At 44.4% G+C, this 20,568-nt stretch overlaps 1 protein-coding gene across 1 annotated transcript in view; it reads right to left on the bottom strand.

Annotated features, from left to right (window-relative positions):
- Positions 1–20,568, bottom strand: part of LOC139575166 (unconventional myosin-IXAa-like) — a 169,757-nt gene that overhangs the window by 65,983 nt on the left and 83,206 nt on the right. Inside the window, exons 7-11 of the mRNA XM_071400167.1 lie at positions 16,968–17,065; positions 16,336–16,462; positions 14,344–14,433; positions 6,799–6,915; positions 5,338–5,472 (exon numbers count right to left, since the gene is read on the bottom strand). Coding sequence (XP_071256268.1) covers positions 5,338–5,472; positions 6,799–6,915; positions 14,344–14,433; positions 16,336–16,462; positions 16,968–17,065 — 567 coding nt within the window. The remainder of the gene's footprint in view (positions 1–5,337; positions 5,473–6,798; positions 6,916–14,343; positions 14,434–16,335; positions 16,463–16,967; positions 17,066–20,568) is intronic.

The raw sequence follows: 20,568 nt of genomic DNA, 5'->3' as shown, positions 1-20,568 counted from the left end.
AAAACAACAGTGTTCCAGTAGTAGCGTTGATACTGAGCCTGAACAAACAAAACAACAGGGTCCCATCAGTAGTGTTGATACTGGGCCTGAACAAACAAAACAACAGGGTCCCATCAGTAGTGTTGATACTGGGCCTGAACAAACAAAACAACAGTTTTCCAGTAGAAGTGTTGATACTGGGCCTGAACAAACAAAACAACAGTGTTCACTGTTGTTAGTAGTGTTGATACTGGGCCTGAACAAACAAAACAACAGTGTTCAAGTAGCAGTGTCGATACTGGGCCTGAACAAACAAAACAACAGTGTTCCAGTGGTAGCATTGATACTGAGCCTGAACAAACAAAACAACAGGGTCCCATCAGTAGTGTTGATACTGGGCCTGAACAAACAAAACAACAGGGTCCCATCAGTAGTGTTGATACTGGGCCTGAACAAACAAAACAACAGTGTTCCAGTAGAAGTGTTGATACTGGGCCTGAACAAACAAACAACAGTATTCACTGTTGTTAGTAGTGTCGATACTGGGCTTGAACAAACAAAACAACAGTGTTCCAGTAGCAGTGTCGATACTGGGCCTGAACAAACAAAACAACAGTGTTCCAGTAGTAGTGTCGATACTGGGCCTGAACAAAAAAACAACAGTTTTCCAGTAGTAGTGTTTTTTTCTGTTAGGCTAGAACACAGCACAACCCTTCCCTGTGCTGAGCTGTGCCTGCCTGGACCACCGTGCTGTGCTGTGCCAGCCTGGACCACTTTGCGGTTTAATAATATGAAAAGCATTCTTAGCATTTTGCAGTGTTTCTCCCCTACTGCACGTTGTTTCCTTGACTCACTGGGGAAAAGAATGGAGCAATAAAGGGCTATAATCCCAGCGAGAGTTTCATCAAATCAATGGAGCCTCCTTTCCCCTCCTCTCTATTAGCCAAAAGACACACAGTCAGCTGAACAAACCAGTCAATCTGTTATCCCTCTGCCCTCGCAAATAACGACTGGGAAATAGCAGAACAAACCTCATTGGTGGCAGCATGGGCACAGAAACAATAACCTAATAGGGTGGTTTATGATCCCAGTCTGCAGAAGAATGGAATGAACCAAAGGCCCGGTCCTTCAATGCTTAACAAAAATGTTCATATTAGTCCGCCATGAACATTGTACAAGCTGACAGTGTTCATGGTTAGAATTTGGGAAAGGGGAGCTGATCCTAGATCTGTGCCTAAAAAGGGACCATATACAGTATATGTATTGTGTTTACACCACAAACACTGAACAAGGTCCTATAAAATGTTGTTGTGGATATTTCCCATATGATAGGCTCAGGCTGATGTGTAACTGAATGTCATAGTAGCATCTGCTATGTTTGTCTGTTAACCTCCATCTCTATTCTGCTTCCCTCTCTTGACTTCATCACATCTCCTTCAGTGAGCCTAGATCTATCCAACAACCTGAATGAACCCTGGTAGCACATGGAAAATCCAGAAAACGACATTTACAAGATCTCTATAAATGGTAAAAACACATACCGAACCACATACCATTAACCGTATAATGAGCGCTCGTGTGTGTGTGTGAGTGTGTGTGTGAGCATGTGTGTGTGTGTGTATACACAAGTGTGTGATGTGTCTGACTATTCCACGAATCCCTCCAGTGTGTAGTGATTTATGATGGTGATGTCATGCCTGCCAGATGTAGCTGGAGATGAGCCAACCTGACGTCTGTCAACTTTGTCCCCTCCGTCACTTGTTCCGACGCACACGCACACACACTTCCTTTCATTGAGGGGCAACTAGCACCTCCCCTCGCGTACTGTCAGAGTTACCCAACACAAAGGAAACGGCTCAGTCCAACAATATTCAAAGAACTTGGCAAATGCAAATACAGGTTAGCTGAATATATCTCTTTAGACAGAATAATTATGGGGGAAAAAGCTCCTTGATGCCACCTTGATATTGTCTCCATGTTGATCTGTCATCTATTAGGGCCACCACCAGGCCTTCACAACGCAGCCTCTCATCTCTTCGCTTTCCTACAACTAGATGTGCAGGTCAATCACAACAATACAATCCAGATATGAAAATAAACCCCCTGCTTTATTCAATTTCCCATGAGCACAAATAACCTGCCATCTGCTGACGTTGAGCCCTTGAACAATGCTAAAACGGTTCTACACCGTGACTGACCCTGGTCTCCAAACCATGGCAAATAACCCAGTCCTTATTTTCTGTTAACCAGAGGACTTGGACGTCTCCAAATTGGACCTTCCTGTCATGTAAAGCACAGGGCAAAACATGCCTGGACAACTACGGTGAGCGCTAGGAAAAGGTAAAGCATTAGAATCGATGATCCTTGTGCTACTCAAGCAGGTCACATTCACAGCCCGATTCTTGGATGTCAACACGGTCACACATTGATGGGCTGGTGTGTTCTCCTTCTAACTGGGTCTGAACATGCCTGTCTGCACAGAGAGCCTTTTAGTGTGACTTACAGGATCATACAATATGGAGACATTTTCTAGTCAATCATTATCATGGACTTTGAGGGCATGTTGGTGCTTTATAGACTATGACTTCAATCAGCCCCAGTTCAGTCAGTAAAAACATCAAGGCCCATGCTGTGTATACAGTATGGACATGCCAACTTCAGCACAGCGTAACAACACGAGACAAGATGATCAACACGATAGTGGTTAGCTAATAGCAGTAAGAAGACCGTGTCCCTGCTAGCTGGCTGTGTACAGTACAGTAGGCCACCACGCTGTTCATTGAGTGTGAATGGACCATAAACACTGCTCTAATGACAGTCCTGCTCTACGTTGCCAGCAGTGGTTTAGACGTCTGATGGTTTGCCAACACTTAGAGTGTGGAGTTATTAGCTGATATGACAGTCACTGGGGAGTGAGACGCTGCAGCCTGCTGAATGACGCACTCCACCCGCTCTCTGGAGGAATTCAGGCCACGCACACACACGCACACGCACACACACACACACACCTCTCTCTTATAGCAATGCCTCTACGAGAATCTGTATTCCTGGGATGTCTTTTTGTTTTTTTTAGGAATTTGCATTTATAAGCTCAAAATATTTATTTTCTAAAGGTAGCAGATAAGCACATAACCACCATAAACGGTAGGGGATAAGGACATTTACAACCACCAGAAACGGTAGGGGATAAGGACATTTACAACCACCAGAAAAATGGCTGCCTGCTTATGACAAGCAGCACGTGGTTCCTTTAGTACATCCTTATGAGTATTGAGTTCAGAACTATATCAGAGTATTGTCTTGTTCACTTCAGAACTACAGTAACAGTCAAAAGTTTGGACACACCTACTCATTCCAGGGTGTTTCTTTATTTTTTACTATTTTCTACATTGTAGAATAATAGTCAAGACCACAATGCCAAGAGTGTGCAAAGCTGTCATCAAAGCAAAGGGTGGCTACTTTGAAGAACCTTAAATATAAAATATATTTAGATTTGTTTAACACTTTTTTGGTTACTACATGATTCCATATGTGTTATTTCATAGTTTATGTCTTTAGTATTATTCTACAATGTAGAAAATAGTAAAAATAAAGAAAAACCCTTGAATGAGTAGGTGTGTCCAAACTTTTGACTAGTACTGTATACCAGAGTAGTCTTGATTGATCTCTAACAGTTCAGAACTATACCAGAGTATTGGATTGATTGATCTCTAACAGTTCAGAACTATAGCAGAGTATTGTCTTGATTGATCTCTAACAGTTCAGAACTATAGCAGAGTATTGTCTTGATTGATCTCTAACAGTTCAGAACTATAGCAGAGTATTGTCTTGATTGATCTCTAACAGTTCAGAACTATAGCAGAGTATTGTCTTGATTGAGCTCTAACAGTTCAGAACTATAGCAGAGTATTGTCTTGATTGAGCTCTAACAGTTCAGAACTATAGCAGAGTATTGTCTTGATTGAGCTCTAACAGTTCAGAACTATAGCAGAGTATTGTCTTGATTGAGCTCTAACAGTTCAGAACTATAGCAGAGTATTGTCTTGATTGAGCTCCAACACTTCAGTGCTCTTCTAAGACCATTCATTTCATAAGCCATTTGTTCTGTTGAGGAACAGTACATTTTAACATAGGAAATCCCATAAAATCTGACTTATTAGTAGCATGATGAAATGTCCCAACCTCACCAAAGCATGAAGCAAACAAACCCTCTTAGAAGTTGAGTGAGTGCTGTACACGTTCAAAAGCCGTGGCTAATTTTTAACATGGAGGTTAATGACGGCAGTGACTTTATGGATGGGTGCCTTTGTACAGGAGGCCTCCTTGAGCAAATACAGTATATGTCATTACCAAGACGGCACTGTTAAAAGGAACTCTCCAATCAGTTTCAGTTGTACTCACTAAGGCTTCATTTAGACAGGCAGACAAATTCTGATATTTTTTCACTAATTGGTCTTTTGACCAATCAGATCACCTTTGAAAAAGATTGATGTCATTGGTCAAAAGACCAATTAGTGGAAAGAATATCAGAATTGGGCTGCCTGTGTGAATGCAGCCTAAAAGTAGTTAAGGACAATCGTGATTAAACATGATGTTTACCTACAAAGCTGATCATGACCAAAACAACCTTTCTCTTCAATCCAGTCAGTTAACACCAACACACATCCATCATAATGAGGGTTGAGGAGGTAACATCCATCCATCATAATGAGGGTTGAGGAGGCAACACACATCCATCATAATGAGGGTTGAGGAGGTAACATCCATTCATCATAATGAGGGTTGAGGAGGCAACACACATCCATCATAATGAGGGTTGAGGAGGCAACACACATCCATCATAATGAGGGTTGAGGAGGCAACACACATCCATCATAATGAGGGTTGAGGAGGTAACACACATCCATCATAATGAGGGTTGAGGAGGTAACATCCATCCATCATAATGAGGGTTGAGGAGGTAACATCCATCCATCATAATGAGGGTTGAGGAGGCAACACACATCCATCATAATGAGGGTTGAGGAGGTAACATCCATCCATCATAATGAGGGTTGAGGAGGCAACACACATCCATCATAATGAGGGTTGAGGAGGTAACATCCATCCATCATAATGAGGGTTGAGGAGGTAACATCCATCCATCATAATGAGGGTTGAGGAGATAACATACATCCATCATAATCAACAGTCAGAGGGTTGAAGAGATGAGTCATGTGGCGGTCAGCCCCATAATAAACCCTATTGCATAACCCACTGGAGGGTTAAAGGACCACTGTATAGTAGACTTCCATGTAAGTGCATTGTGGATAAGTACAGTTTAGTACTGAAAGGGTGCAGGAATGCCAAATGCCGTACCTGCTCAAGCTTAAAGATGTGCTGATTGAAGTAGTGCTGGAGCCTCTCGTTGGCCAAGTTGATGCAGAACTGCTCAAAGCTGTTGTTTTCGTAGTCCTCAAAGCCAAAGATGTCCAGCACTCCGATGGAAAAGATCTGAGGGATACATGAGGGTGAAATCTCAATTAACAATAAGCTTTTTGACAACAACAAAAAACAATTCAATATGAAAGCCATATAGGTGAAAGTCTAACTGAGAAGGTTACCAAAGACCCTTAGCCGTGCTTCTACACCTGCATTGCTTGCTGTTTGGGGTTTTAGCCTGGGTTTCTGTACAGCACTTCGAGATATTAGCTGATGTACGAAGGGCTATATAAATAAATTTGACAAGGTTGCAAGGTTGAAGCTGTTCAAACAAAACCACTGATGTCACTGATTCCAGAAGGTGGTTCATACTATGATTTATTAAATCAATAAAACAGCTTGTCTTATCACAGCATGTCTCTGCCAAGTTGTTCATGCTCTATTTGAACACCTGTAACAGAAGCATAAAGCCAGTTATTCTGGGCGGAGAGGTGAGCGTCAGGTAGCCTTAGAGAGGTGAGCCTGCAACCGGAGGGTTGCCAGTTCGAATCCGGAGTCCGATGGAAACCAATCTGGCAGGAGGTGAGCTGGCAAAAGGAGGGTAAATGTTGTGCCCTTGAGCAAGGCACTTAACTGCCCCAACAACAGCTCCCTGGGCGCCCAGTGTGGCAGCCCCCCACACCTCCCCAAAACCTGTATATGTATGTATGCAGTAAAGTACTTAAGTAAAAATACTTTAAAGTATTACTTAAGTAGTTTTTGGGGGTATCTGTACTTTACTATTTACATTTTTGACAACTTTTACCTCACTACATTCCTAAAGAAAATAATGTACTTTTTACTCCATAAAATGTTCCCTGACAACCAAAAGTAGTCATTACATTTTGAATGCTTAGCAGGACAGGGAAATGGTGCAATTGACACACTTATTAAGAGAACATCCCTGGTCATCCCTACTGCCTTTGATCTGGCAGACTCACTAAACACAAATGCTTCCTTTGTGAATGATGTCAGTGTCGGAGTGTGCCCCTGGCTATCTGTAAATTAAAAAAAAACAAGAAAATGATGCCGTCTGATTTGCTTAATATAAGGACTTTGAAATGGTTTATACTTGCACATTTGATACTTAAGTATATTTAAAACCAAATACTTTTAGACTTTTACTCAAGTAGGACGATTGGGTACTTTTTCCCACCACTGTATGCATGCGTGTTTTTCGGAGGTTGGGTTAACAGCGGAAGGAAGTAACCTTTTAGTTGGACCTTGAAATTGACCAATCAAGTGATCTTAATCCTAATGAAGTGGAGAGGTGAGCATGTCATCAACGCATGACAGATATATTATAAGCAGACATGAGTATGTCGTAACAAAGCATGATAGCAGTCACGTTGGTCTTACCTTGGCGCTCTCCTCCAAGTCCCGGTTGTTGAGCAGTGCGTGGTTGATCCGGAACACAATCCAGTCAAACAGTGCGCTGTACAGGGACTTGGCCATGGAGTCTCGCACCGTGCCCGCCTGCAGGAACATACAAAACCACACATCCATGTTACTAGTGACCTACTGCACCTCACTATTCATCCATGTTACTACTGACCTACTGCACCCCACTATTTATCCATGTTACTACTGACCTACTGCACCCCACTATTTATCCATGTTACTACTGACCTACTGCACCCCACTATTTATCCATGTTACTACTGACCTACTGCACCCCACTATTTATCCATGTTACTACTGACCTACTGCCCCTCACTATTTATCCATGTTACTACTGACCTACTGCACCTCACTATTTATCCATGTTACTACTGACCTACTGCACCCCACTATTTATCCATGTTACTACTGACCTACTGCACCTCACTATTCATCCATGTTACTACTGACCTACTGCACCTCACTATTTATCCATGTTACTACTGACCTACTGCACCTCACAATTCATCCATGTTACTACTGACCTCAAAAGGTTGAATGTGAAAGACCTGGGCCCATATTCACAAAGCATCTCAAAGTAGCAGTGCTCATCCGGGATCAGAACCTCCTCTTATTCATTATGATCGAAAAGACAAAACTGATCCTAGATCAGCACTCCTACTACTCTGAGATGCTATGTGAACACGGGCCCTGGTGCCATGGCTGATCAGTTAGGTACGCATGGAATACCCTAAACACTTCCATCAGACAATGGAATCAACTTCACTTGTGTGGATTTCCTGCTTTAATTATACAATGTTCCTAACATCTGGGCCCCATCGGGTTTGTCTTCAAACAAATAACTAATAAACATCTAGAAATCAAGCTGGATTTGTTGCTTGTTTTTCTACCTTGCAATCAAACAAGGCTAAATCTCTTCCAATATATACACTGAACAAAAATATAAAAGCGCTACATGCAACAATTACTATGATTTTACTGAGTTACATACAGTTCATTGTAAAGAAATCAGATCAAGTGAAATAAATTCATTAGGCCACTTGGGACCAAGGCACACTCACTGGGGAGCTAGGCCTAGACAACCAGAATAGGTTTTTCCCCACAAAAGGGCTTTATTACAGACAGAAATACTCCTTGGTTTCATCAGCTGTCTGGGTGGCTGGTCTCAGATGATCCTGCAGGTGAAGAAGCCGGATGTGGCGGTCCTGGGCTGGCGTGGTTACACGTGGTACTGCCAAACTCTCTAAAAACGACGTTGGAGGTGGCTGATTTCCTTGACAATTGTTGCATGTGGTGTTTTATGTCTTTGGAAGAGATTTAGCCTCGTTTGATTGCAATGTAGAAAAACAAGCAACAAATGCATCTTGATTTCTAGATGTTTATTAGTTATTTGTTTGAAGCCAAACCCGATGGGGCCCAGATGTTAGGAACATTGTATAATTAAAGCAGGAAATCCACACAAGTGAAGTTGATTACATTGTCTGATGGAAGTAAATTCAGCAAAAAAAGAAACGTCCCTTTTTCAGGACTCTGTCTTCAAAGATAATTCATAAAAATCCAAATAACTTCACAGATCTTCATTGTAAAGAGTTTAAAAACTGTTTCCCATGCTTGATCAATGAACCATAAACAATTAATGAACATGCACCTGTGGAACGGTTGTTAAGACACTAACAGCTTACAGACGGTAGGCAATTAAGGTCACAGTTATGAAAACTTAGGACACTAAAGAGGCCTTTCTACTGACTCTGGAAAAAAAACAAAAGAAAGATGTCCAGGGTCCCTGCTCATCTGCGTGAACATTCCTTAGGCATGCTGCAAGAAGGCATGAGGACTGCAGATGTGGCCAGGGCATTAAATTGCAATGTCCGTACTGTGAGACGCCTAAGACAGCGCTACAGGGAAACAGGACGGACAGCTGTTAGTCCTCGCAGTGGCAGACCACGTGTAACAACACCTGCACAGGATCGGTACATCCAAACATCACACCTGCGGGACAGGTACAGGATGGAAACAACAACTGCCCGAGTTACACAAGGAACGCACAATCCCTCTGTCAATGCTCTGACTGTCCGCAATGGGCTGAGAGAGGCTAGACTGAGAGCTTGTAGGCCTGTTGTAAGGCAGGTCCTCACTGGCAACAAAGTCGTCAATGTGCAAAATCCCACCGTCGCTGGACCAGACAGGACTGGCAAAAAGTGCTCTTCACTGACGGGGCGCGGTTTTGTCTCACCAGGGGTGATGGTCGGATTCGCGTTTATCGTCGAAGGAATGAGCGTTACACCGAGACCTGTACTCTGGAGCAGAATCGATTTTGGAGGTGGAGGGTCCGTCATGGTCTGGGGCGTTGTGTCACAGCATCATCGGACTGAGCTTGTCGTCATTGCAGGCAATCTCAACGCTGTGCGGAACAGGGAAGAAATCCTCCTCCCTCATGTGGTACCCTTCCTGCTGGCTCATCCGGACATGACCCTCCAGCATGACAATGCCACGAGCCATACTGATCGTTCTGTGCATGATTTCCTGCAAGACAGGAATGTCAGTGTTCTGCCATGGCCAGCGAAGAGCCCAGATCTCAATCCCATTGAGCACATCTGGGACCTGTTGGATCGGAGGGTGAGGGCTAGGGCCATTCCCCCCAGAAATGTCCTGGAACTTGCAGGTGCCTTGGTGGAAGAGTGGGGTAACATCTCACAGCAAGAATTGGAAAATCTGGTGCAGTCCATGAGGAGGAGATGCACTGCAGTACTTAATGCATCTGGTGGCCACACCAGATACTGACTTACTTTTGATTTTGACACCCCCTTTGTTCAGGGACACATTATTCCATTTCTGTTAGTCACATGTCTGTGGAACTTGTTCAGTTTATGTCTCAGTTGTGGAATCTTGTTGTGTTCATACAAATATTTACATGTTAAGTTTTCTGAAAATAAACTCAGTTGACAGTGAGAGGACGTTTCTTTTTTTTGCTGAGTATAGTAACATGGATGAATATTAGACATATGACAAAGACTTGAGTCATGTTCCCAGTCCACGGTCCCCATCGGTCCTCTGTCCCCGTCACGTCACGTCAGTCCTCTGTCCCCGTCACGTCACGTCAGTCCTCTGTCCCCGTCACGTCAGTCCTCTGTCCCCGTCACGTCAGTCCTCTGTCCCCGTCACGTCAGTCCTCTGTCCCCGTCACGTCAGTCCTCTGTCCCCGTCACGTCAGTCCTCTGTCCCCGTCACGTCAGTCCTCTGTCTCCGTCTTATGTCCAACTCCGAAATGAAAAGACAAAAGTTCTTATCAGATACAATCAGGTAATGCCCTCCACGTTTCACGTGCCTAACGAACATGACCCAGGAGATCCATGAGCAGGGCCATATTCATAAAGTGTCTTAGAGTCGGAGTGCTGGTCTAGGATCAGTGTTGTCGTTTTGGCCACAGGAGGCAAGTCCTGGGTTGGCACCCTGTATTACGTCCCAGCAGCACCTCTCCTGGTCATGATTAATGACATTAGTCTGCCTAATGACCATCAGAGTGACAGAGGCACTACCAATCCAATCTACTGTAGAACAGACACCAATGAAAACATTACCCCTCTGAGGATAGGCAACTGATAGCATAGAGGTGTCAAGGAATGAGACAATGTATTTTACAAGGAAATGGAAATAGAGTGAGAGAGATGGTGTAATAGCAAAGTACTAGAGGACGTTTTCACACAAAACTATTACTGATCTAAGTACGATGTGGAAAACGGCAATTTCACAATTGACTACAGTATATCGACTATAGACACGAAACATGCAAATACGTTTTAATAAAATAACCAAGTTTCTCTTTAGGAAGGCTTTCTGTTGATAGCTGGGTTCCTTGGTGTCCTTGTCCCTTGTAGTGTCAGCTGGGTTCCTTGTCCCTTTAGTGGTGGGTTCTTTGGTCCTTGTCCCTTGTAGTGTCAGCTGGGTTCCTTGTCCCTTGTAGTGTCAGCTGAGTTCTTTGGTGTCCTTGTCCCTTGTAGTGTCAGCTGGGTTCCTTGTCCCTTGTAGTGTCAGCTGGGTTCTTTGGTGTCCTTGTCCCTTGTAGTGTCAGCTGGGTTCCTTGTCCCTTGTAGTGTCAGTTGAGTTCTTTGGTGTCCTTGTCCCTTGTAGTGTCAGCTGGGTTCCTTGTCCCTTGTAGTGTCAGCTGAGTTCTTTGGTGTCCTTGTCCCTTGTAGTGTCAGCTGGGTTCCTTGTCCCTTGTAGTGTCAGCTGCGTTCCTTGTGTCAGTTATCCTGTCGTTGTGTCAATTTTTTTCGTATATGGTTTTAATTTCTTATTTTATGCACTTCAAGATTATTCTGTATAATGAAAAAAGTGTTTTACAAATGTAATAAATAATAATAATTATTAGGAGTCATTAATTCATACCATCACAGACAGTGAAGGGCTGTTTGTCATCTTCTGTTGCCATGCCTGAATGTCCATTAATCAACAAGGTGAGATAGATTTACCACACACAAAAATGTGACCGAATTGTGTGGGAAGTTAGTATAGTACATTTCCAGTATAAGTGCCTGCAGAGCTTCAGATGTCTACTGTTGCTCAAAACATGCCATTATACAACGGTCCAGCAAAAGTTGAAATGACTGTCTTTTACATAATTTACTACTTTATTTTTAGCGACTACAAAAAGATCTGCCTAGCAACTCCCAAAGATCATACAAAATGCTATTTATATTGCTTGCAAGAGTCTTCAAAAGTGAGAGGCCTTTTCATTATTTAAAGGAAGTTGGATTCAGAACATTCCAGTGAGCATCAATCTTTCAAATATCTCAATAACAAAATGGATAAGACCCGATCCAGGAAACGAGGCGTATGTCACAAGTCACGACTTAACAGGAGAGCCGCTTGAACGTAAAAGCATTTTTTTTCTCAAAATGCATTTTTTTTGGCAGAAATGCCTTCTCAAACATGTGAACTTTCATGTGCCTTAATAACAAACTTGTATGCCATCTGTAAATGCAATTGTTAAATTACGAGCCTTGTTGGTTAAACCACAGAAGTTGAAATGATTGGCTGAGATAATGAGTGGGCTGGAAATGCAGAGAGTTGAGTTTGGATTGGTCTGTGTTGGTAATCCTGTTGAACGCGGCTATTTTTAAAAATGTATTGTGTAGTGGAGCTGCATAAGTGATGCTCTCCACCTCCGGGAGGATCAAGTTTTGAAAACAATGGAATTAGAGTATGATAGCTAAAGAGATGGAGAAAACACCTTTCTCCGGATTACATCTTCAAACTAAGGGCAACCGTGGCATGGCATTCCTGACAGGGAGATGCGTCCATCATGCATGATGATGTATACAGGTAAGATAGCTAGCTACATTTTCAGATATTACACATTTCTAATTTTGACAGGAAGTGGTTTAATTTCAAGCTACTGTTAGCTAGCTGGCTGGCTCCCTAGCTGACGTTATTTTCCGTATCCCAGAGCCGTTTGCTTTTCTAGTTAGAGCCTAATGTTAGCTAGCTAACATTGAACCTGGTTGGTTAGCTCCCAGCACTGTGGCATTGTTGGCACTGTTCATTGTGGTTTAACTAGCTAACGTTAGCTGGCTGACTCGTTAGCTAACGTTATGTGACGTGTGAACAACACCGTTGAATATGGCCGGTGTCAGTAAACGTCTGCAAAAAAGCGTAATGAAATTGTTGCCAGCAGAGCTGGTTAAGCTGTTTTCATGTTATCCATAGGTAAACAAATCATCGGCCAGAGTGTCAAGTATGCGCTCCGAGAGCAAAACGAGATGGGTGGGGCAAAAGCTTAAGAGGGTTAGAACGATGCTCTGCGACAAAAGTTCAATTTTCAAAGCAGAATTACTTTCCCATTGTTCCTCAAATACAGTTTATGATATACCATTTTGTAGCTCTGAGTACTTTTATCCAATGTAAAAAAAAAAAACAATTTCAAATGTTCCTCCATAAGACCGAATCCAGGTGCTGAGTCACAATTAGAGAGAAAAAAACATCCATGGTACTTGAGTTTTGAAGTAGTAAAATACCATTTCAGACTATAGAGCGAATGAGTAAAAGTTCACTGTTGCAACCGTTACAACAATGTTTACAGAAAGGACCACCCAACGAGCTGCCAGAACAATCAGCACGGTTTGTTCATATAAAATGGCTGCTAAACAGCTGGAACGAGGGCGTAGCTGTGTTTTGGATAATACGGTTGATAAAGTAGCGGTGTTGTGGATTATAAAAGTTTTGTGTAGTGAGGAAGTTTGTTGTATGCTGTGATATGGCATAGCCACATGCTAGCTGGGGAGGTAGAAAAGGATCGACTTTGTGGAAAAGATTTAGATAAAATACCCATCCAACATGTGGACATACCTAGGATAGGATACCTAGGATAGGATAAAGTAATCCGTCTAACCCCCCCCCTTAAAAGAGTTAGATGCACTATTGTAAAGTGGTTGTTCCACTGGATATCATAAGGTGAATGCACCAATTTGTAAGTCGCTCTGGATAAGAGCGTCTGCTAAATGACTTAAATGTAAAAAATGTAATGGACATACTGTAGGTGTAAATAACAAAAAATAATATGCAATTATACTAAAAATAATAATTATACTTTAGAATTACACTTAAAAGAAGAGGCCTTTGATTTCCACTTTGTGAGCTTGTTGGTCAGTCTTTCAGCTGAGTCTTGTCTGCATTACATGGCCGTGGCGTGTGTTTGTTTTCAGAGGATCCCTCTCTGGTTTCTGTAAACAAACTAAGCAGCTCTCTGATGCTGCAGCCTTTGTGGACTAGCGTTGAGGAAAAGGAACTTGTGCTATTGGAAGGAGAGCTGTGGCAGTCTTTCTCCAGTAGCTTGGTGTAAGGCTGACTTGCAATGCGGATGCACATTTCAAGGATACTTTTTTGGTGAACTTAAAACCATATCTAGGTGTTTGCATGGTTACAAGCACACTCCCATTAAAGGGGGTCTGCTCGGTAGGGCCAGTGGAACTAACAGCTCTACACACAGCCACTTCCCACTCCCTACTCTGTGTTTCCAAGGTCAAAATTATAGACGTGGTGTATGCGTGCATGTGCGTGTGTCTGTATGTGTGTGTAGCTGTGAGTTCCGCTGGCCCTGCAGAGCAGACCTCTTTTAACAGCCCTGACATCCGCTATGGCCTACCCCACTGTAGACATCAATCTGATCCCTCAACTATCCACACCCAACCAGACAGACAGACCGACAGAGACTGAAACAGACCAGCTCTGACTCCAGCTCCTTCACAGCCTGCCCTGGGACTGGGACCCAGTGTTTCCCCTATATCGTTATTTAGATAGGCAGGGTGCCTACTATTCCTTAGCATTTACCAATGCAGAATAATGCAATATGTCTTGATGATCAAATTGTCAAGAATACTTTGCGATTGGGTTGAGGAATGGTACGTCTTGAGGTAAGGTGGAGTATTTGACCGTGCCTCTTCGTTGCAATAAGGGTTGAGAATGTTTGGGATGAGTTTCAGGTTTGTGCTGTTGACTTGGTCTCACCTCAGCCAGTTTGTAGGGCACGATCAGCCTCTCTCCCACTGTCATGGTCTTCCTCGTCGTCAGGGCTTCAAATAGCATCTCCTCCTTGACCTGTACAGAAAAGAGAACACAATTCATTTCACAGTTGAAAGCAATTTCTGTTTCAGAAACACAAAGCCCATTCTTCTTCTGTACACACACCAAGCCCTACAACAGCTTTCATTCAGACAAATGTTTCGGTAATGAGGGTGGATATGTGCCCTGCTATGTTTAGTGGGGCGGGCACTCACGGTCATGAGAAAGACTTATTCCTAGTTACTGACACAAGAGGGCCAGCGGCCGGTACTATCCAATTACCATCCTGTAACTAGAGGGGAGAAGAGGCAGAGTGTAGGCCATGTCCCAGCACAGTGCACTTCTCTTGGATGTAGACTATGTCCCAACTAGGGTTGCAAAATTCCTGGAACGTTCAATAAATTCCCTGGTTTAACAGAAAACCTGGTTGTAGGATTCTGGATTTCCTGCTTTATTCCCTCCTCATTCCCAGGAATCTTCCAAAAAGGGATATCGGGAAAGCCAGGGAATTTACTGAAAGTTCCAGGAATTGTGCAACCCTAGTGGAGGAATCACAGCAACACTTTATCTGAAGGTACTTAAATACTGATTACAAACCATCTCATATTTTAAATCACAAGTAAGCTGTATAAATCATTACATATCTCATTTCTCTAATATGAACATTATTTTAAAATGGATTTCCATTTCTCTGTAAGATGCTTGACTGACCCATTTGGGGAACACATGTTCTTCCACATGAGCACAAGCCATGTTCCTTAGCCACTAGCTGCTCCTGTTGCTTTCCTGCAAACCTCAACGATGGTTGGATCACTATTCTGAAAATACATCTGCCCTTATAAGGCCTGACTTCTGTCCCTTGGCATCACATGTCCACTGGAAAAACGATCATTCATAAACTGAGGCAGAGAGAGAGAAATAGTGTTGTGCCTACAGAATATTTGTAGACGGATGACAGAATTAGAAATTATGTAATTACACGCTGCATGCAAACCAAATTCCTGACCGAGGAATTGCATTTTCCACCGAGTGGCTTGGTACTGAAAAGCCTTGCGCACAGTACAGTATGTCACTGCAAATGCATCTGAAAACATCCCGACTCTGAGAAACAAAGTGCTTGTGTGGATGGGAACACATTTGAGGAATAGATTTCCAGACTACGTAGGTCTCATTCAATTAACTTCTGTTGTATCCATTATAAAACAAGAAAATAAAAAATACAATAACATAAAGCCTTGCCTTTCTTGAACTTTAGCTCACACGTGTATTTTCTTACTAGCACCGACTTGGTTGATAGCTCCTTTATTGAGAAGAAATGGACTACGGCTGTGATATGTGGTTTTCTCACCTAGCCGTCTTAACATGAATGCATTAACTGTAAGTGGATCTGGATAAGAGCATCTGCTAAATTACTAACATGTCAAATGTAAACATAATACGGAATAATTTCAACAGTAACAGGCTTACCTCTAACAGTTCTGGACAGTAACAGGCTTACCTCTAACAGTTCTGGACAGTAACAGGCTTACCTCTAACAGTTCTGGACAGTAACAGGCTTACCTCTAACAGTTCTGGACAGTAACAGGCTTACCTCTAACAGTTCTGGACAGTAACAGGCTTACCTCTAACAGTTCTGAGACAGTAACAGGCTTACCTCTAACAGTTCTGAGACAGTAACAGGCTTACCTCTAACAGTTCTGGACAGTAACAGGCTTACCTCTAACAGTTCTGGACAGTAACAGGCTTACCTCTAACAGTTAGGAGACAGTAACAGGCTTACCTCTAACAGTTCCGAGACAGTAACAGGCTTACCTCTAACAGTTCTGAGACAGTAACAGGCTTACCTCTAACAGTTCTGGACAGTAACAGGCTTACCTCTAACAGTTCTGGACAGTAACAGGCTTACCTCTAACAGTTAGGAGACAGTAACAGGCTTACCTCTAACAGTTCTGAGACAGTAGGTAGGACTTCTGGATTGCAGATGTCAATGGAGTCATCTCGGTAGGTCTTCTTCTTGTAGCGGATGTTCCCCAGGTGAAGAATGGCCGACAACAGAGAAAAGATCCTGTGGGACAGAAACAAGGCTTGTTTCAGAAACCTGGCTCGTTACAGAAACCTGTCTCGTTTCAACACAGAAACCTGTCTCGTTTCAACACAGAAACCTGTCTCGTTTCACCACAGAAACCTGGCTCGTTTCACCACAGAAACCTGGCTCGTTACAGAAACCTGGCTCGTTACAGAAACCTGGCTCGTTTCAGAAACCTGGCTCGTTACAGAAACATGGCTCGTTTCAACACAGAAACCTGGCTCGTTACAACACAGAAACCTGGCTAATTTCTACACAGAAACCTGGCTCGTTACAGAAACCTGGCTTGTTTCACCACAGAAATCGGGCTCGTTACAGAAACATGGCTCGTTTCAATACAGAAACTGGTTAGAGCTTTTGGACAGCGTATCCTGGTAATTTACCTGTGACTATGATTCCTTTGCCTGTCTTTGTAATTTCAGTGTATGTGTCAGTGTGCGTACGAGCGGTGAAATTTAGTGTGTGTGTGTGTGTGTGTACTCACTGTTTGCGCGTGGCAGGCAGGAATCCCACCATCTCCATGGCCAGCTGCAGTCTCTCAAAGTCGTGCTTCAGGTCCTCCCCTTCCACTGTGAAGCAGTCCTGCATGGGCCAATGACAGGAGACCAGGTGTTATCAGTGTCCATATGGCACCCATTTTGGTTTTACCACATAATGGCCTACCACATGGTAGCCATTTTGGCTCAAACAACACTGCAACTGTAGCACAAAATTGGTGCGACTGCCAAACAGTAAGTCAGCCCAGTGTGCTCAGCAGAGCGGATACAGTAGGTGCTGTACTAGCCAGTACTGTGCCATCACCAACACGCTGTACCAGCGACTAACGTAAGAGAAAATGTCCACCCAAGAAGTGAAGGTGACTTCTAGTGACAGGCTTCTCCTAAGACAGATCAGTGGCATGACACAGAGACAAGCTGAGTGACTTATAAGAGCATGTCATAAGGAAGTTCGGTCTAACAAACCGGAGCCAGAGATGCATTTCTGGTCAGATTTTAGGGGGCTGGTGAACGACAGCATGTTCTGCTCATGCAGTGGAAAATTCAGACTTTTTCTGCTAAACTTTCAGGGGAAATTTGGCATGCTGGCAAAGGCAATAAGAGGAGTAGCAATTTATGACCACCTTTACAGGCTCTGCAGGGGAAAGTGCCTCTACAGGGTCTGCGGGGGAAAGTGCCTTTACAGGGTCTGCGGGGGAAAGTGCCTTTACAGGGTCTGCGGGGGAAAGTGCCTTTACAGGGTCTGCGGGGGAAAGTGCCTTTACAGGGTCTGCGGGGGAAAGTGCCTTTACAGGGTCTGCGGGGGAAAGTGCCTTTACAGGGTCTGCGGGGGAAAGTGCCTTTACAGGGTCTGCGGGGGAAAGTGCCTTTACAGGGTCTGCGGGGGAAAGTGCCTCTACAGGGTCTGCGGGGGAAAGTGCCTCTACAGGGTCTGCGGGGGAAAGTGCCTCTACAGGGTCTGCGGGGGAAAGTGCCTCTACAGGGTCTGCGGGGGAAAGTGCCTCTACAGGGTCTGCAGGGGAAAGTGCCTTTACAGGGTCTGCAGGGGAAAGTGCCTTTACAGGGTCTGCAGGGGAAAGTGCCTTTACAGGGTCTGCAGGGGAAAGTGCCTTTACAGGGTCTGCAGGGGAAAGTGCCTTTACAGGGTCTGCAGGGGAAAGTGCCTTTACAGGGTCTGCAGGGGAAAGTGCCTTTACAGGGTCTGCAGGGGAAAGTGCCTTTACAGGGTCTGCAGGGGAAAGTGCCTTTACAGGGTCTGCAGGGGAAAGTGCCTTTACAGGGTCTGCAGGGGAAAGTGCCTTTACAGGGTCTGCAGGGGAAAGTGCCTTTACAGGGTCTGCAGGGGAAAGTGCCTTTACAGGGTCTGCAGGGGAAAGTGCCTTTACAGGGTCTGCAGGGGAAAGTGCCTCTACAGGGTCTGCAGGGGAAAGTGCCTCTACAGGGTCTGCAGGGGAAAGTGCCTCTACAGGGTCTGCAGGGGAAAGTGCCTCTACAGGGTCTGCAGGGGTAAGTGCCTCTACAGGGTCTGCAGGGGAAAGTGCCTTTACAGGGTCTGCAGGGGAAAGTGCCTTTACAGGGTCTCCAGGGGAAAGTGCCTTTACAGGGTCTGCAGGGGAAAGTGCCTTTACAGGGTCTGCAGGGGAAAGTGCCTTTACAGGGTCTGCAGGGGAAAGTGCCTTTACAGGGTCTGCAGGGGAAAGTGCCTTTACAGGGTCTGCAGGGGAAAGTGCCTTTACAGGGTCTGCGGGGGAAAGTGCCTTTACAGGGTCTGCAGGGGAAAGTGCCTTTACAGGGTCTGCAGGGGAAAGTGCCTTTACAGGGTCTGCAGGGGAAAGTGCCTTTACAGGGTCTGCAGGGGAAAGTGCCTTTACAGGGTCTGCAGGGGAAAGTGCTGAAATGAAGGCTGTGGAGAGAAATCAATATGGAAGAGGAGAGTTTGGGTATCCAGGTACAATGAGGGACACAATGAGGCTTCTAATGAGGTGCGCACACACACACACACACACACACACACACACACACACACACACACACACACACACACACACACACACACACACACACACACACACACACACACACACACACACACACACACACACACACACACACACACACATCCCCCTGTGGTGTGTAGCCCTGCAGGCAGCATGTTCTCTTTAACAGGTTTAATTCACCTGGCTTCAGTCCCAGAGTTACATCAACAAGGGCATCCAACTCCATGATTACATGCAAAGGACAGTAATGACAACCTGTTCTCAAGACTATAGAATCTGTCCTGACTGAACTATGATTGGTATTAAATTCCAGGACATGGTGCACTGTATTGTAAAATGAGCCTGATTGAATAAGGTTGTACAGTATAAAGCTACATGTAGCTGTATCATTCATTTGTTTGTCCGTTGGCCAACATACAGAAGAGTTATGATAGCAGCTAAATTGCAGCAAGGTAAAGGGATACTTCGGGTTTTTGGCTACTTCCCCAGAGTCAGATGAACAAGTGAATACCATTTTATGTCTGTGTCCAGTATGAAGGAAGTTAAAGGTATTTACATGAGATGATGCTATCTAGCGATGGTGCAATGCTAGCAGAGAAATAAGAATGGTATCAACAAGTTCATCTGCGGGAGCATGCAATTTGAATGCTGACTGCAGGAAAGTCCCACCAGAGCTGTTGCCAGGAGACTTTAACGTTCATTTCTCTACCATAAGCTGCCTCAAACGTTGTTTTAGAGAATTTGGCAGTATGGCCAATCGGCCTCACAACCACAGACCACAAGTATGTGTTTTGCCGACATCAACGCTGTGAACAGAGTGCCCCATGGTGGCGGTGGGGTTATGGTATGGGGCAAGCATGAGCTACGGACAACGAACACAATTGCATTTTATCGATGGCAATCTAAAAAAGACAGATACCGTGACGAGATCCTGAGGCCCATTGTCGTGCCATTCATCCGCCGCCATCATCTTATGTTTCAGCATGATAATGCACTGCCCCATGTCACAAGGATCTGTACGCAATTCCTGGTAGCTGAAAATGACCCAGTTCTTCCATGGCCTGCATACTCAGTCACCCATTGAGCACCGATCCAACCCGGAAGCCAGCCGCACCAATGTGTCGAAGGAAACACCGTACACCTAGCGACCTGGTCAGCGTGCACTGCGCCCGGCCCACCACAGGAGTCGCTAGTGCGCGATGAGACAAGGATATCCCTGCCGGCCAAACTCTCCCTAACCCGGACGACGCTAGGCCAATTGTGCATTGCTCCATGGACCTCCCGGTCGCGGCCGGCTGCCACAGAGCCTGGGCTCGAACCCAGAGTCTCTGGTGGCACAGCTAGCTCTGCGATGCAGTGCCTTAGACCACTGTGACACCCCGGGAGGCCGCCACTACCTTTTTTTAAGGTATCTGTGACTAACAGATGCATATCTGTATTCCCAGTCATGTGAAATCCATAGATTAGGGCTAATGAAATTATTTAAATTGACCGATTTCCTTATAGTAACTGTAACTCAGTCAAATCTTTGAAATTGTTGCATGTTGCGTTTATATTTTGTTCAGTATAGATAAAGAGCCTCATTGCCAAA

The sequence above is a fragment of the Salvelinus alpinus genome, chromosome 5, assembly GCF_045679555.1.
Source record: "Salvelinus alpinus chromosome 5, SLU_Salpinus.1, whole genome shotgun sequence".
In the NCBI taxonomy this organism is placed as follows: Eukaryota; Metazoa; Chordata; class Actinopteri; order Salmoniformes; family Salmonidae; genus Salvelinus; species Salvelinus alpinus.
The sequence above is the reverse complement of the archived record's forward strand: the minus strand, read 5'-3'. Positions and strand labels throughout refer to the sequence as shown.